General features: G+C 33.4%; 3 protein-coding genes across 3 annotated transcripts; 1 reads left to right on the forward strand and 2 right to left on the reverse strand.

Annotated features, from left to right (window-relative positions):
- Window positions 1–883: 883 nt before the first annotated feature.
- Window positions 884–9,096, forward strand: LOC132551108 (geranylgeranyl transferase type-2 subunit beta-like). The gene is made up of 9 exons (XM_060215217.1): window positions 884–945; window positions 1,739–1,846; window positions 2,265–2,462; window positions 5,273–5,378; window positions 5,591–5,643; window positions 6,221–6,443; window positions 6,711–6,799; window positions 7,130–7,204; window positions 7,598–9,096. Exons 1-9 carry the CDS (start codon window positions 943–945, stop codon window positions 7,733–7,735), a joined length of 993 nt encoding a protein of 330 aa, XP_060071200.1. The 5' UTR covers window positions 884–942; the 3' UTR covers window positions 7,736–9,096.
- Window positions 9,097–9,426: 330 nt separating this feature from the next.
- On the reverse strand, window positions 9,427–11,691 carry LOC132551119 (uncharacterized). Its single transcript, XM_060215228.1, has 4 exons — window positions 11,639–11,691; window positions 10,708–10,853; window positions 9,700–9,867; window positions 9,427–9,497 (listed from the first exon to the last, which is right to left on the reverse strand). Exons 1-4 carry the CDS (start codon window positions 11,689–11,691, stop codon window positions 9,439–9,441), a joined length of 426 nt encoding a protein of 141 aa, XP_060071211.1. The 3' UTR covers window positions 9,427–9,438.
- Window positions 11,692–14,439: 2,748 nt separating this feature from the next.
- On the reverse strand, window positions 14,440–17,026 carry LOC132551101 (uncharacterized). Its single transcript, XM_060215208.1, has 4 exons — window positions 16,986–17,026; window positions 16,376–16,494; window positions 15,112–15,279; window positions 14,440–14,573 (listed from the first exon to the last, which is right to left on the reverse strand). Exons 1-4 carry the CDS (start codon window positions 17,024–17,026, stop codon window positions 14,440–14,442), a joined length of 462 nt encoding a protein of 153 aa, XP_060071191.1.
- Window positions 17,027–18,158: the final 1,132 nt, after the last annotated feature.

The raw sequence follows: 18,158 nt of genomic DNA on the forward strand, positions 1-18,158 counted from the left end.
ACATATCCTAATCACTCAAAACTAATGATGTTAAGGCAGTGTAGTGGAAACTACATATGTCTATGTACGATTTACCTCCATTGGACAGTATAAGGTCAATCCATTGTGTATAAGTAAATCTATTAGATACAAGTTTGTTATTCATACATGAGGGTTTATCTGTAAGGGGTTAAATACAAGACTGTCTTATAATTTTACCTACACAACTATTGTGTTGTATCCGTATATCACACCTGAAATATTTGTGTTGTGCTGACTTGTACATATATCAATGTATCGGTAAGCAGCTTCATAATTATCAATTTAAAATTATTTTTCAAATTTACAGTTTTTCTATATTTCCTTTATCTCGAAAGACATCGTATGGTGTTTAATTGGTTTTGTATTAATTTATATTTTTCTGATTCAGAAAACAACGGCACGCGACGCTTTAAAGTCACAAGCTCCCGGCTAGAGCGACGTGAATAAACGGACTCGTTGACGGTCACGACTCATCTAAACAAAGAAATGTTCAAATATAACTACAATAGTACTAAACCCACAATTTATATATATTTGTAAATATTAAAGGTTGGTATAACTTTGAGAATCTAAATAATAAAATCTCACCTGAAGGGTAGGCTTCACTTTACCACCACACATGCGGGTCACACATGCACACTCGTTATCTGGTATATTCTGATGCAACTGTATCACATCAAACCGATCAGACATCGTGTATATATCTGATATACCTTTTTAAGGATAAAAAATCTTATTGCCTCCTAAACAACAGCATTTTCACCTCTAAATTGATTATGCGTATACAATTATGTCCACCTCCAGAATTCCGGATATTCGTCCTTGTAGTTACTACGTTTACATAACCAAATGCTACATCCGGATTCTCCTTACTGAAAACATTAAGACGAAATGAAATGACAATTTTTATATAAAGCAGACATGGTAAGCATTTTCATAACTTTACATGCTTAGAATATCGGTTAAACTAGCCACCTGAAGGACATGGTCAATTCTTTGAGAAGAGTGTTCCATATTTCATTGCATAATCCAGTTTAACCACACCTGAATATGACAACATGACCACCGTCGCGATCATTTTAAAGACATTTTACACTTGTCGTAGTCTATTGAGGAGATGTATAGCGCTCAAGTAGAATCTGAGAGATCTCTTGATGCGGTTTGGTTTCTCCTGGGCGATATTATTTCATATGTTTTGATATTAGGTTATTCTTTGCTGGCCATACCTGATACATTAATACTTCAACTTGTGTAGACGGCTTAGGCTCGTACTTTACAATGCAAATAGATAGATATATGTTACAAAAAGCTCCAAACAGGACATGCATTTAAAGCCACTACATGTCCTGGGCTGTTTCCATAGATACCTGTAATTTTACCTATGTGACATAAAGTACATGTTAAGCCCTTATCTTGTGAAGATAATTTCTTTTTTTAACAATTGTTCTTAAGTATTGTGCTTACAAAAAGGAAAAACAAAGACAATCCTACTAATCCTTGATTGTTTTAGTTGTAATGACATGCATGCATTGATCAGGTTATTCCTATTAATATCCAATTAAGATTGTTACCGGAAAGAGAATAGTGTGCTTCCACCAAAGGAGAGGAGGAAACCCACGACCATTGAGCTAACTAAAGGAGAATTGCATTTATTTATGGTACTCAAAAGTTTTAGTCTTTGGCCCTTTATTAATATTTTCATAAATCTTTAATGTAGGGTACACCAATAAAAGATGTTGTGATACCAGACAGTGCTCAGAAAACCTTACTGCTACAGAAACATTGTGACTATATAGCTGCATATGGAACAAAGAAAGATGACTATGTGAGTATATGTACTGGTCTGCCCTATGTCATATAGGTATGTGTGTATCACTTTCATGATGTTTTGTTTTTAATAGGTTAAATTAGAAATCTATAGTTCCTTTTGACATGTAGGTAAAACATTTCTGATCTGATATAATATCGTGAAAACTGATCTATTTCAAATTTACTTACAAATCAAATTATCATGTTACAATTAGAATAAAGAAAATGTATTGTATGATACATATATGTATCATAAACAGAAGAGAGAATTGTTTGTATATAATTTAAATATCAATGATGAGATTACAAATTTTTGATTCCTGTAATTCAATTATGAAGGTAATTATATCATCATTGTGAGGGATGTTTGTTTATTAAGTTACATATATAGATAATGTTTTTGTAATCAATGATACATGTATTGACATTTGCAGGAGTACTGTATTACAGAGTACCTGCGAATGAGTGGCATGTACTGGGGCTTGACTGTGATGGATTTGATGGGACAGCTTCATCGCATGGACAAGGACCAGGTTCTACAGTTTGTTCAGCAGTGTCAACATGAGTGTGGTGGAATCAGTGCAAGTATAGGTCATGACCCTCATCTCTTGTACACGCTTAGTGCAATACAGGTAGGTCACTAACCTAATCTTCAATGGTCACTGTTCTTTAAGAAGGTCATTGCCTTAATCTCCTGTAATCACTGTCATACAAGTAAGTCTTGACTACTCCTCATGTACGCTCTTAGTGCAAATAAGATTTGGATACATTGTAGGTCACAACTTTATCTCCTAAATGTTATATGGGTAGGTCACAACACTGTACATACATTAATGCTGTATAGTTAGGTCCTCACAGTACTTAAAACAGCATCACAGTAAACCCAACTTTTTTACTGATTTTTATTTTAAAATTGCATTTATATTAAGTGTATCACCTTATGAGAAATGACACATGGTGGTAGCTGAAATATGCACATAAAGAGGTTCATAATTACGAATTCTGAATTGACTAAGAGTTATCAAATAACTTTTGCCACACCCATAACAAAATCTAGTACTGAAAAAGGGGATTTTATTTACTGTGTCCAGGGTTTTCCATAATTGTGTTAGTAGTAAGCTGTGTAGTAAAAGTAGGAGGCTGGCCTGCCGTGTATGTGTAGTCGTGTATGGACATTATTACGGAACTGGATAGGTGTAGGCGGCCAAATTATCAAAGTAGGCGGTCAAATTGGCCGGCGACCGTCTCTTATGGAAAACCCTGTGTGTCACTTAACTGTCACTGTTCTTTCTGTCTGCCATCATGTGTTAATGTTTACAAAATGAATTGCCTTGTTTCAAAAAATACTTCATAATGTTATCAGCGCTAAATTTGAGAGGGGTTTCCCGAACCAAAGAGGTGGTCAAGCTGGACATTGGCATGTGACTATTGGGATAGCATAGACACATAAATGAAAATATAAAAGCACTTGTAATAAAAAATAAAATTAATGTTTTTACCATGATGTCCCTTTAAACTTACTGACTTAGTTAGCTCTCTAATGTATTCTAGTCAGGTAAGTTACCTGCACACACTTTCAAGTTAATGTTTATAAAACAGGTATATAACGATAATTCACACACAAAAAAAAACCCTCATTCTTCTACACATGTCACTCAACACTAAACACACAGTACACAGATAGCAGACCAGGGGCCTGTGATAATCTGGACACATTTGATCTCCTGGCCAAAATAGTCCAGATTATAGAACTGGCCAGTCTAGCTGGAGTTATCACCCTTGATTATATCACAATAAAGTTGTCAGTATGATGTTGTTGGTTATATTCAGAATGTCTTTGTAGTTTTACAAAGAGACATATATATATATTTATATATAGTGTCTTTTATGGTCTTATTTTTATTTTTTTTAGATAATTGTATATGAATTAAAGTTTTCCAAGAGAAAAGTTGTTTTTATTCATTTGTATATGATACTGCAGATGGCTCATTCAATGTCTACTTGTGATCTTTTCCTCAAAAAATATCTAATTATTATAATATATAATAATGTAATAGGATAAGATAATAATTGGGAATTAATTAATTAATTAGGAATAATGATAATTTAATATAATATGCATTGTATACAGTGTATTCATATATGTTTTTGACATAATTTGGATGCTAATTCTCTATTTGCCAAAAACAAGTTATTGTCATCTGGAACTATTCGATTATTGGAATCAGATGAGTCACTTTTTACTGCATGATGAGCACTTACAATTGTACCCTTCATATACAGAGAAATAAAATGCTGCAATGTAAAAGCGAACAATAATTTTTTTTTTCTTTTGGTTCACTTTCTTATAAATCACTGATACAATGGATATCTGTACCATGTTTTCCTGTGTTAAAAAGGGTGTGGCAAATAAGTAGAAATATTGAATAAGGATTTCCCCATTTTTTTTCTAAAGTTTTCCCTTGTATTCCTAAGATTTATATCAAATGTAAATTACATCTTTTCTTTATATTAAATCTTGATACTATCAGCGTTTAAAATCGTATGATCCTACGGAACAACAATAACGTATCTCTCTGTATGGAACTTGTCATGTACATGTATAAACATTTGATAATTCAGCATTAATTATCATACATTTGAAAACAGGAAAGGACTAAGACTTTCTCTTCAATGTTTCCTTTACTATTAATTCAAACGGGCCTGCATATAAGTTCTGTTAACGCTAGCACAAGTTTCAGAAGTAAAAGCTTCAGGCAATGATCTGCAGCAGTCATTATGACTATGCATGGTGTCAAGAGGCATGGTGTACACCTCTGATACAGGTGACTGAACACAACAGATTTTCTTCTTATCATTAAAAAAAAAATTATACTGGCTACTGTCATTTTGAAAAGTTTATTATTATTATTTATTATTACTAAAATATTTCCATAACCAGCATCTAAATTTCCTGACTGATTAGTACAATTAACATTACAGAAATCAATTCTCCATCATTTCCATCCAGTTTATGCATTTTCTGCACTGTTGACATCTGGATTATCTTGAATCCACTGTATATCAATTACATGCCATACAAATAGGTTATAAATCCCACTTTCTCAGCAGTCAGCAACTTATAAATGTTGCACCCAGTGTATACACAATGTAGGAGGGATTCTTCTCACTCCCTTATTTCTGAAACACTATATCTGCCTAATTCAAGTAAAACCTGCTACAGGTAAGTCACAACCCTCAAGTTTGTGATGCGAAATGAGAAGGTCACAGTTATTTGATACAATGAATAAACCAGCCAAGTAGGTCACAAGTATCTGGTACATTAACCATACTATATATGATTTGTATTTAGTTATTGAGATTTTTTGCAATGGTTGGTTGGTACTTTTTAAATTAGTAATTCTCTCTTGATTCAAATTTTACTTTTTCCTCTGTTTCCCAGATTTTGACTCTATATGATGCTGTCGATGTTGTGAATGTGGAGAAGGTTGTGGAATATATTCGCTCTCTACAACAGGATGATGGCAGTTTCTATGGTGACAAATGGGGTGAGAACAAACATACAGAAAAGTTTCAAGTTATAACAGTTCCTGTATAGTTCTCATATCAATACACAATAAAATGCACATAACATATAACATGTTATATAATATAATGATAATAAAATAATAATATTATAATATTATATATGTACACAAGTTGTAAGCTGTAAGAACTACTGAAGTTTGATTTTGATGAGATTAAACATCTTGATTTTCAGGCGAGGTGGACACAAGATTTTCCTTTTGTGCTGTGGCCTGCCTATCACTACTGGTAAGTCAAATAATTATATGATGTACAGGACTACATAATGATAATGTATGGTAAGACCTGAATTAAATTTGAAATTGATTTCATGAAAAATGTATACATATATATTCTGCAAACAATATTTGACAATATACAAAACTATTTTCACTTGTCACTTTCACATGTTTTGTTGTGTCCCATTGTAGTTTTTATAGGTCAGAAGGTCAGAGATTAAGCTTGCATGAGGCTATTTTGTAGCACCAACATGTAGCAGATATTTTTATTGAAACAATTTGACAGTATTGACTTGCTTTTACACTATGGAATGTGAGGTACAGTTTATTTACTTTATACTTGCATGAAATATGTTCATTTTTTTTATAAAGTGCAAACAAATTCAGTTCCATTATTTTCAACAATCCCAAATACTCCACTGAAAATAAAAAATTAGTTAGCTCCCTTAGTTTAATGCTAAACAGAAAAATGTGGGGGAAAAAATGAATAGCAACAAAATTGAGAGTAGCTATTCTAATGGCAATAATCTGTACCTTGTAATATATGTAATGCCTTTTACTGTAGCTGTTCATTGTATGTTAATAAGGGTCGGCTGGATGCAATAGATGTAGATACCACTATAGAATTTGTGGTGACCTGTATGAACTTTGACGGTGGATTCGGATGTCGCCCAGGCAGTGAGTCCCATGCTGGCCAGATCTACTGCTGTGTGGGGACCTTGGCCATCACCGGTCACCTCCACCTTATCAGTGCTGACCTCCTAGGCTGGTGGCTCTGTGAACGCCAGCTTCCCTCAGGGGGCCTTAATGGTAAGACTGTCAGTTTTGTTTTTTGTCATATAGATAAAGTAAGTGTTGTGTTGAATTGTATACAACATGACTGTATTGTATCAATCAACTGGTGAGTAATTTGAACGAAATGTGATCAAATAATAACTTGTGGAAATAAATTTTCTTTCTAATATTATGTTTTTTCATTTTTATAATTCATTGAACATATCTTTCTACATTCTTATAGTAAAGAAAAACACCTTTTTCATTTAAGAATGATGTTGCATTTTAAAATCTTGATTTCAGGTCGACCTGAAAAGCTGCCAGATGTATGTTACTCTTGGTGGGTGCTTGCTTCTCTCAAAATTATTGGCAAGATCCACTGGATAGACAAGGTATTTCTAATGTTGTGTATTATCATTTTGTCTTACATTATTATATGCTATGTTGGAAATTCTTGTGCCAATTCTCCTGTTGACTTTTCATTCTGAAAACCTTTCTTTCTTAATATGACTGTTGTCTACCACTCTATTACCTTATTTACAACTGTAGGTTCTTTTTTCTTCACTGATTACAGGTTTGCTTTCATTATCTGAATCAATAGTGTCATTAAGAGTTTTGGATTTTATTCCTGTCAACAGAATAACAAATAACCTGATCATGGTTTTCAGACAAGAAAAATAGTTTTTTATCCATATGAGTTATTGCAAATACTTTTGTTTCAGGAAAAGCTTGAGAAGTTTATATTAGCATGTCAAGATGATGAAACAGGGGGCATATCTGACAGACCAGGTGATGTGGTGAGTTACACACTCAGAAATTTGTCATTTTATCTTAGGCTGATTGTAAATAAAGCATTTTATTACATTTTTGTGCAACAAAAACAAGACCAGAAACCTTGAAGGGTTGTTTACTTGTAAGACAACTTTCAATTCCCTGATAAATTTTCATTTCAATGGAAGTCAGCAAACAAGGCAAGCCAGTAACTTTAATAACCTTATCAGATGTCAAACCAATTCTGCAACCAAACATCTTTAAAGGGGAGCAATACACTTAATGAAGATATATGTCATTGACATGAACGTTTTACAGAAAAGTTTGTTTGTTAGTGACATGAATGAATGATATTTTCTATGTGAATATGAAAAGAGATTATATTGAAATTTATATTTGTGTGTATATATTTTTTGCAGGTTGACCCCTTTCACACTTTATTTGGTGTATGTGGCCTGTCTTTGCTGGGCAATGAAAACATTAAGAATGTGAACCCTGTGTATTGTATGCCTGAGGAAGTGATACAGCGTGTGGGAATAAGACTTGAACTGTTGTGATAACTTAGTGTGATTTTATGTTATGTCTGTCTGTCTGTCTGTCTATTTCTTGATAATGCAGTGGTAGTAATTATTACATGCTGAAACTTTGTAACAGAGTAAATGTGGAGTAAATTGCATGTAAGGACACCAGCCAATCAATGTATAGGATAGGATATATTGATCAGGATGTTCTTCTGCAAGCAAGTGAATTTTAAGGAATTTTCTAATTACTTTAGATCAAGTGAAATATATTATCTGAAATAATGACAGGATCCAGTATGATTATGAGGGAACTAAATCTGTTTAGGTCAGAACAGTGGATGAATGTTATTTATTTAATGGTATATTTGCAATTTTACTTTTGATTAAGTTTATCTGATTTGTATCATGAATGAGAGCTCATTATAATTATATGATCAGCATGCTGCTTAGTGTAGTATGAGTGTAGGTGTTTTTAATTCTATCTTTTATCTTCCAATGTAAAAAAAATGTACGGATGAAGGATGATCTACGCAGTAACTGAATTACTTGTTTTGATATTGATAATGTTTCAAAGTCAAGCAAAGCATTGTTTCTTAATGTAACAGTAGATTATAAACTGTTGAAATCTATTAACACACATTTTGAGTGAAGAAAAGTTAAGAAGATGTTCATATGTTGGAAATGTATTTGGGAAATCTATCCAGAAGAGTTGATAGTTTAATATGGATGTTCATGAGGTTTCAGTGTATGCGAGTATGTACATGTTTATTGAAGCAAAGACGAATAAAAGACGAACAGAAATCCAAATTTCATTGATGCAACCCAGCAAGTTTAATGAACGTACAGCTGAAGAAATGCCATGTCAAACCAGACGTGGTACTTTTTGAGTCGGGGTGCAAGGGGTATGAGTATTATATGATAATATCCTTATTAGTAATAAATTTGTGGTCATGATTTAAACAAAAATAAGAAGAATTGTACAATTGTCTATGTACAAAAATAGATACGTATAAAAGGTAACACAAACGGTAATTGAAATGAAGAAAAATTTATGCAAATGAGCCTCTACCATAGATACGTTGTACATGTGGTAGTTTTCATGAATATCATGTTTGATTCCGATTCATTGATTGTTTAGTAGATCAATTTCAGTATTTCTCCCCTTTAGACAACTCCCCCCACCCCCCACCCCCCACCCACCCCCCACCTACCCCTCCCAAAGATATGTCAATTATCAGCAATTTGTGTGTTGATATAGCGCATGCTTTTTGATCAGTCTATGTTACATGATTATATTCTGTTTAACTAGTACATACTTGAATACTAATGTCGCACAAGTTATTTTACTAGTTGTTGATCGTCTTATTTATAATAAAATGAATACCATATGTTGAAAACCTGGTTCTTTTTGTATCGGTTGAAATTCAAGGTTATCAGAGATCACAATACTGTTGCTTTTAATCCGTACTCGGTCGGAAAGCTGTTAGCAGCTCTTTTATGAAAATATTTTCTATCTAACCCCCGATGTCTGTTCGTTGTCAATTATCTTTGTATTTTGCCATCTGCTTATGAGTGTTAATGTTTGTTTTTTACTTATCTTTAAACCTTTCGCATAAAGCGTTTTCAACTGAAACATATGCTGGCAACAAAAAGATTTTTATTTTTTTTTCGCAAAAGCTTGTTTAATTATTCTAATGTGATATGATGTTCACGACTGTATCCTTTGGTTGGCGATGTCTTTACAGGGACATTTCTATCCAGACTGTTACAAATTCGGCTTGGCTTACTCTGGAATCCTCTGAAATATATAACTCCAGATTGAACTAAAGTGATGATGTACTATCCTGTAGATTAATACAAATCTTATTGTTCCGAAGTATATGAGATTCATTGAACAGATTTTATCCTTAATGTTTTGCTTATTAATGACAACTTACCAAAAATTGATTTTGTCAACATCAACATAATATCTTGAAAAAATGTAAAAAGTGTTCACTAACGGTTTCTGTCGAAGTAGTAGAACACCCTGCTCATGTCTGGTGTTCGTGAAAGAACATCGTTCTGATCTGTATCAGCGTGTCTGAAGAGCGTCATGCCACTCTCCGGTGTCCCTAAATGTTTGTCCTTCCAAACCTGCAAGAACTCTGCCTCATTAACATCCCCGTCCACTGCAATATGGAAACAAACAAAGTTGACAAATACTCAAGAGGAAAAACATACATTTGAATGCTGTAAATTATTTTCGTATACCGATGCATTGATCATGAATGGTTAAAAGAAGATATCTGTAAGCTCTGTCGAGTATTTCAATCAGATTTTGATTTATTTTTTCATATTTTAAAATATTTCATGTGCAAATTAAAAGTTTGCCACATTGATTCATATTTATAAATTGTCTGACTGATGACCTTTGCACTGTGTTGGTCTTTGGCGCAACTAAACGTTATTACAAGATATGCAGACAGAAGGTACATTGTACTGATAAGTTATGATAAACTATTTAACCTTGATAGTGTTCACCTAAATTTTCATTTAAAACTATGTTCTCGATGAACTAGACTTTTCTCGGAGTTCATTTGGTCTAAATAATTGAATCTCATTGAACGATAACCATTTCGTTGTCCCTGAAATTTTGTTAAAATGTATTGTCGTTGTCCAAATGTGGTTAAATTATAGATAAAAAAACAACAGTTTAAATTTAATGGTATAAAGCATTTATCGACAAGTCAAAAGGAAGTATATAGTAAGTATGATGCCTGACATATACACTTTGATTCACAAGCAGTCGATTCAGGAGAGGGCTTAGTAAATTTCAGAACTTGTGCCCAATCCCTTTGATTGTTTTCTAAATGAATAAAACATGTTTGAATCAGTAATCGATTTTCGGTGACTCATTCTCAAATCTGATTTAATGACAGTTGTATCATGCAATCAAGCGCTTATTTAGTCTTAGATACAAGTAATGATTGTCAGAAGCATGGTATCTGTTTGTAAGAAGTGAAACTTACTATCTAGATCAAAGTCGGTGAATATGTCGTCAACTTCGGCCTCTGTGAGAAAGCCATCATTGGTTCTATTTTGTTCCGCCAAACGGAAGAGTTCACGCGCCTCTGGGCTGTCTGGTAGGGCGGGACGGTCAGGGTGACTTAATACACTAAATTAAAACAGAATTAAAAATAATACAGAGTGATAAAATAGCCCTGAGAAAATCGCTTTCACAGGCATGTAAACACCTCAAATGAGCATTGTTGCCTGCCTATTTGGTTATTTGTATACACGCTACATTTTGTAATTTCAATTCAAATACCACAGATGAAAAAAAAAAAACGTAAATGACTCTGGTTCACATTCGAAACGGATTAAAAAAAATAAGAATGTTCGTATTTCAATAAATTCATTTTAAGTTTATTAACATATATACTTACTTACTTACATAGTGCTTTACATTTGCCAACAAATGACATTAACATATACTTATAATCACGTGTTTAAGATAACCTATGTGTACATCAAAAGACTAGATTACGAATTGGCATCAAGGCATATTCATCAGTAAGATGTTAATTTCATGTTCACATAATTGGGTTAAAGAAAAATATTTATTGTTACACCATAAGTCATTCATTATCCTATTGCAGACAATTATTCATTTTATTGACATACATATGCAAGTCACCGATCAAGTATTTCAGATATGTAATTTTAATTATAGATACACTACTTACATATCGTATGTAAATGTTACTCTATAACGTGATTGATGATACTTGTAATCATACATCCGCATTGTAGTCAATAACATTTATCAAAGTATATCTAATCCTACTGATATAAGTGTCAATATTTATGACTAACATTTTTACTTTCATGGAATGTAGAAATGTAACATGGTACACTTATTTTTTACCATAGCACACATGAACATACATGTGTACTTACCCACACAGAACAGCGCACGCTACCAAAAGAATATATCCCTTTGTCCCAATCATCTGAAAAATATCATAATTGTGTATATGTTGTACATTCGTGTAGCCAGCAGTAGCTATAACACGATGTCTTATCTATACAAACATTGGTATGAAAAGGGACATAATCATTCTAAAGACCATGATATAGTTTCTGTGACATAACATACAGGTAAAAAGATTTATGAAAAACGTTATAAAACGGAAACGTGTATATACTAACTGCATTAATTACATATTCTTACCTGGTCGGATATTCTGTTACTTCAACACTTAACAGACAACAGGAAGGACTTGTGTTTGACTGTGTGAAATGAACAAGTGGCGATCGTTGACAAAACCACTGATAAAAGACCAAGCACATTGTCTAATGGACTGTCTGCACTTTATTCTCAAAACGCTGACTAAGTGCACATCTTGGAAAGACTGCAGGTCGGACCTCAATGGTATAGTTAGTTATAACAGCATTGTCATCATGGAATAAATGCGGAAGTCATGTTACATTTATTCGGAAAGCAAAACGCGTCAATTATTGTCTTCGTGATCAAAAGGAAATGCATTACATGCGTAATATATTTTGATGAAAAATATGCTTCATTGAAATACATGAATCATAAAGCTCTTCAGAAGAATTGATATCATCTTTCACAGTGGATAAATATCTGATTTCAAGTGCAAATGAAACATATCAATACATTTGGATTTCATGAGAGAAATATGTGGTTATCTCATTACAAAAATATATCTTAAAAGCAATTAGATATAAGATAATGATGATATCATATACTTCACAAGTCTTGTTATATGACTAGATGCAATATTAATAGTGTTTGTTCAATAAAAAATGTTGTCTTGGTTTTATTTTAAATGTATAAAATACGTTATTTATCCAGCTTTGCTATCATTTGAATCAACGTCCAAGAAAACATCAACATAAACGCTTTGTCTCGCAATGTTTAGTCCGTGTAAGATAGAATTTAGTGGAAAATTGTAGTTAAACTTAATTTGTTAAAACAGTTTTCTTGTCTTCCAAAGATTGTTCTATCGTATATACTACACGTAGTCACGACAGGTTAAGGACAATTGTTTGAGTGAACATGCTGATGACGCATGAGTGCTGTACGTACACATTATGAACCTTAACATGTGTTTTAGACGTTTGTGGTTGTTACTATAAATATTTAGATGACGGAAGTTGTTATTTACATGCTTCATTTTTAGGGGTACATTGTCATGGTTGTCTTCTCCATGCTTTTTGCGTGGGAGTTTCCTGATGTGATTCTCTTTTATTTGTATCTTTCATTCTTGATTTTTGTTCTGATGTGCTGACATCCAGAATGATATACCGTTGGTGACTATTCATGTTTTACAATATAAAATTAGGATGCTAAGAACATTAGGTCCATAATACAAATTAGGGTAATACAAAAACATTCAATAAGTAAATGTCTATGAACATAACCTGTCATAATGCAAATCAAGGTTCAGATTAAAAACTAAAACAGAGAGTGCGGAAACAGGTTGGTATAGATTTAGTTAACTTAAAATATATTAGTTACATTAAACATGCTTAATCTAGCGAAAACAAATTTTAGCGCGTTATCACGTCTTTGACAAATTAGCCCAATGGTTATTTCGCGCATCGGAAATAATTGCTAAACATATAACAGCATTCAAAAGAGACAATGAACACAGTCATGATTTAGCGCAATACTTGCCGCTTGAAGAGCGCAAAAAATAGATTTACGAAAAAAAAGCGGGCGTTTACATTTTATGCTATGTTCCGAATCAATTTATAATTTGACGACGTTAAAAGACAGATCGATTCTTATTTCATTGCAAAGCGACTATATCAAGTATAAGGCATATATTTCAAACTTATTCCCAGGATCTCACATTGTAACCCAAACTTGAGAACATAATCATTATTGTTTGGTCACTTCTCATCCTTTCGAAAACATCAGTCTAACGTTAGAATAACATCATTGCAGGTATATTTTTAACACGTTTAGCTTCGCAAAATAAGCATGAGCATGCTATAAAGACTTCTTCAAAACAGCTGAAAGGTAAGATTGCAAGCAAGCTGTATATATGTTATTCCGTGTTATTAAAGAAAAATAAATCAATGAATAATAATAATTCTTTTACGATTCGAAATATAATAAATTGAAGGTAAGCGAAACGTGTTGATGTCAGACCTTCATAAAATGTGCTGACAGGCAGATGGTGTTGCTGATCGTGCGAAATCTGTGAGCTGCGATAGTATAAATAAAATGACTTTTCAGATGCGATCAGTCAATTTCGACATAAATGTGTGGCTTCTCCAAGGTCTCTTAGATAAAATCGTGAAAGTACCTCTCGATATCGCTTTGACATTTCTCATCATCTGACAAATACCATAAAACATATGATTCTTCTAAAATAAATGGAATGAAGTTTATTTTACCTACGAAAATGTAAGGTTCTATTGTTTAAAGATATTTAAACATCTGAATAATTAGTGCGGTAAATAATCTTACTTACATTCATTATAATTTTTTTTTTGTTTCATCTTCAAAAACATTTGTATTTGTCCCTAAACATATTGAGAAGAATGAAAGTCCCGTATATAGAATTTGAGACGTCATGTGCGACGATGTAAGTGAATCACTAGAAATCCAAAATGTATGAAGCAAAACGTCAAGTCAAATGAGAAAGAAACCGTTTATTTCAAAAGGTTTCTTTACATGATATGTTATTTACGACAGATATTTTGGAGATAGGGTGGCGGTTTTAGTGTGGCTGACTGGAGCTGGGTGGTTTTGGTGTTGACGTAGTGGCAACAGACATGTGAACGTTGTCAACCGGTGCATTCTTTAGATCTCCCCACTGAGTCAGGAATTCGTCAAGACTAATGGATGAATCGCCTATAATTGGGGATAGATTCAGAAGTATTCGGATAAAAAAAAATCAAGAAGAAAATAACAACATCGCAACAAAATCATAATCCAAACTCAAATTCAAAAAGCCCTTGAAAATCTAATCAACTGTAGCATGTAAATACCGCAGGTTGGAGATGCAGGGATATTGTTTCCTAGAAATGGAAAATTCACTCTAGGGAAATTGAAATCATCACGTTTATCATATAGCTCGGTGGAAAACTGTTCATTGTTGGTTTCATTGTTGGAAAAGAGCGAGGTAAGCAACTGATATAGAAGAATCCGCGGTGTCTTTGTAACATTTCCACATATAAACCATATATTAAAAATTTACTGTAGACATCTCTTGACGTCGATTGGTGTCCGCTGGATCAGAAGTAACACAGACATATCGTTTCTCGAATGTCAGTATTTCGAAGACCCGGGTTACGATACAGGATTTCGTTACACCGTCGAATCTGTAAAGATATAAAACCATAATGGTTCCCAGAAAATCTTACGTATTTTAATTATTTATAACACTTACTGTTCATGTCAAAATACATAAAAATCTCTGGGAGGTCTTGTGCGGTTATATGACCGTCGTCATTGGTGTCAGCCTTAGAGAACAGTGTGCGTGCCTCTAGCGGGGCTCCAAGATTGTAAAGTACAGTCCAGTCATTCTCAAATTCACTTGATGTTACCTCACGGTCGTCTGAAAGTCGGAAGCATACTGTTAAACGTAGTTTTCACCTTTTTTTCTGATATACAGCATATAACTATCAAGACGTGTATTATAAGGTAATGTTGGCATATAAACGACGAGGGTTCTCCATCAAAGTCATAATTTGCATAAAAAACACACATGGAATCCATGGCATGGCAGTATAACAAGTATAGACGCTGTTTGCATAAACTATAATCATCTCTCTGAGAAATGTTCTAATGAAGTGTCCAGTATGTTGATGTCATTGTTCTCGAAAAGAAGATGCATTTCGGAACCCTTCGCATATTTCTATAAGGAATGTCGAATAATTTCATTTTAAGGTTAGGTGAGATGTTTATTCTGCCTCTTTATTTGGTCGAGCGATAGTTTTCTAATTCAGTGTGTAAATGAATACTTCCTAAAATCACAACAGTTTTGTTTTTTAAAGAGAGATATTGATATTGGATCGTGCATAAAATGTAATAAGTTGGAAGACATTGAAATTGTAACACTATCAAAGTAGCAATCGACATTTTATTACATTTTGTCAGAGAAATGTCTCATTGATAAAAGTGTTGTTTTTCGCAAGTGAAAAGTAACACATTTTTTTTACTTTTCAGTAATGAAAAATACCACTTTCGCAGACTTACATTTCATTTCCGTGGTAAACTGTCCTTTTTATGAAAGTCAGCAAACAATGCAACTCAAATTTAACAGAGATCAAACCCAGTCCCCAACCGGACACCTTCTGCGCTAGACATTTCAAGAGGATACGTGTCATAAACAGTTAGGTTGCCGCGATATCTTCAGCTTGTCAGTAACTTGACACTGGTTAAACTCTTTCCACGGCAAATTTTGTCCGTATATGTCCTAAATATGCCAGTAAATTTGGTTATTTTGCCTGTGAAAGTGTAATAACTAGAATATGAAATAGTGTCTCTAGTAATAACACATATATTTCACTCGTGAAAAGATATTAAATAGAAGACACACTTGTGAAGTATATTTCTTATTACTGAAAACCTCCTTATATATAATAACATGTCCTAACAAAATATTGACAATATTCATGATGTTAGTAAACAAAATTAGAAAGATACGTTACGATTGACATCAAAGGCGAGGAATATGTTGTCTAGTTCTGACACAGTTAGTTGTCCGTCCTGGTCACCATCCACTTTGTCAAACAGGATCACCTCTCTTTGTGGTTCCGAATCCGACAGTCTGTTTTGTTTGTAATGTAGATCTCAAACAACGTGATTTAATTAAGTATTCTGTTGAAAGCATTGGCAACTTGTGTGTCTGATTCATGATACACATATTACATAAATTGCGTACATAAATGCATGTTACAGGACAAATTATTTAAATTTTCTGCATCTCAGGGTGTTTCAGACAAATTGTTATCAAAGACTCTTCAGTACTACTAAAGGAGAACATTTTATTAACAAACGATTCATTCCTATGCTTCCTCGATCCCATTAGCACCGTACAGTAACTATTTTCAGCCTAATCATACACGTGCTGTTTTCTTTTGCAGTTAACAACACATTTTCACAAAGGCATACTTTTATGTATATATGAAGATACACGTACAATACTTTCACTATGTACCATAAAGAAGGAGCTACGATAGTAGATATGTTAAGTCACTGCATATTGTTTCGCCATAATTTCTGAGAGTTACGATAGGAAAAATTGAACAATATACCTACACTGACGCAGCTAGTGCGCATACAACAAGCAGGAACAACATCTGAAAAAAACATCAATGCATCGTACTTATACAGAAAAATGATATTGTATGAAACAACAAATATAGAAACACTTGGAATAAGCACAGAACAACATGTCTATAGGTCAGCTGTAAAAAATATCTACTTGTTGTTAAAGAACACCAGTCTATAGCTGTTAATCTTATCTGATACAAAAAGTTGGGTTCTAACATTTGACTGTAAACGGTATTGCTGGTTTGTTTATTAAGCACAGAAATTCATTTCAGATCTCAAAGGAAATAATATACGACAATTATTCTTAATTATCAATTGTTCTACCAAACTTTTGTGCACCACCGTGTTTCTATACTGATTTAACGACATGGCTGTGCGTAAATGAATAGGGTACTTACATTGTCTGTTGGTACAAATACAGAGACCTATTATCCCGTGTTCCAAGCACTAGATAAGCAAAACCTCGAAAGAGACCTCAGATAAGACTCAATATGCCTTGCCCCAAAAAGGAAAATAGAGCTGACGATTGCAACTGATAGCACTATCACAGCCGGCTAATGTTCATTTAATATGTCAATTTTATAGCCCACTTTTTCAATCGTTATCAGTATCGATGTTACTAGAAAAAACCTCACGTCCACCAGACAAACTGAAGAGTGATTTTTTTTACTTTCTTAACGAAACTTCTCGCGAGTCTAGATGATCACAAGGAAGTTGTGCTTGTCTATTTGTCTTTTTTATACAACTATATGCTTCATTTATTCATTTTTCGTTCTGATATCTGATCTGATGTCTCTTAAATGGCATTTCAGGTGAGTATTTCTCACCGTATAGGTTGTTTACAACGTTTTTATCGATCCAAGATTGCCACAACAGCTGCTAATTAGTTGATATTGTCTCATTTAGCTGCAAGTTTGTATGTAGGTACGTTACTACTTTTTCAACACCACTACAACTTTAGCGAAACGGAATAGATACAATTTCTTGGCCTTTAATTGGTCACAATAAATATTTTTCTGGTTTAGATGATATATGATACGTATACAGATTATGACACAACGAACACTGCCATACAACTGGCGCTATTTCTAGGCCTCTGATCGCTTGGAATTTCCAGTGTATGAGTTTGATGAAATTTCTATCAGCTTCATTTACGAC

Source organism: Ylistrum balloti, unplaced genomic scaffold, assembly GCF_031769215.1.
Source record: "Ylistrum balloti isolate Yb309-2 unplaced genomic scaffold, AGI_CSIRO_Ybal_v1 Utg370176, whole genome shotgun sequence".
NCBI classification, from domain to species: domain Eukaryota; kingdom Metazoa; phylum Mollusca; class Bivalvia; order Pectinida; family Pectinidae; genus Ylistrum; species Ylistrum balloti.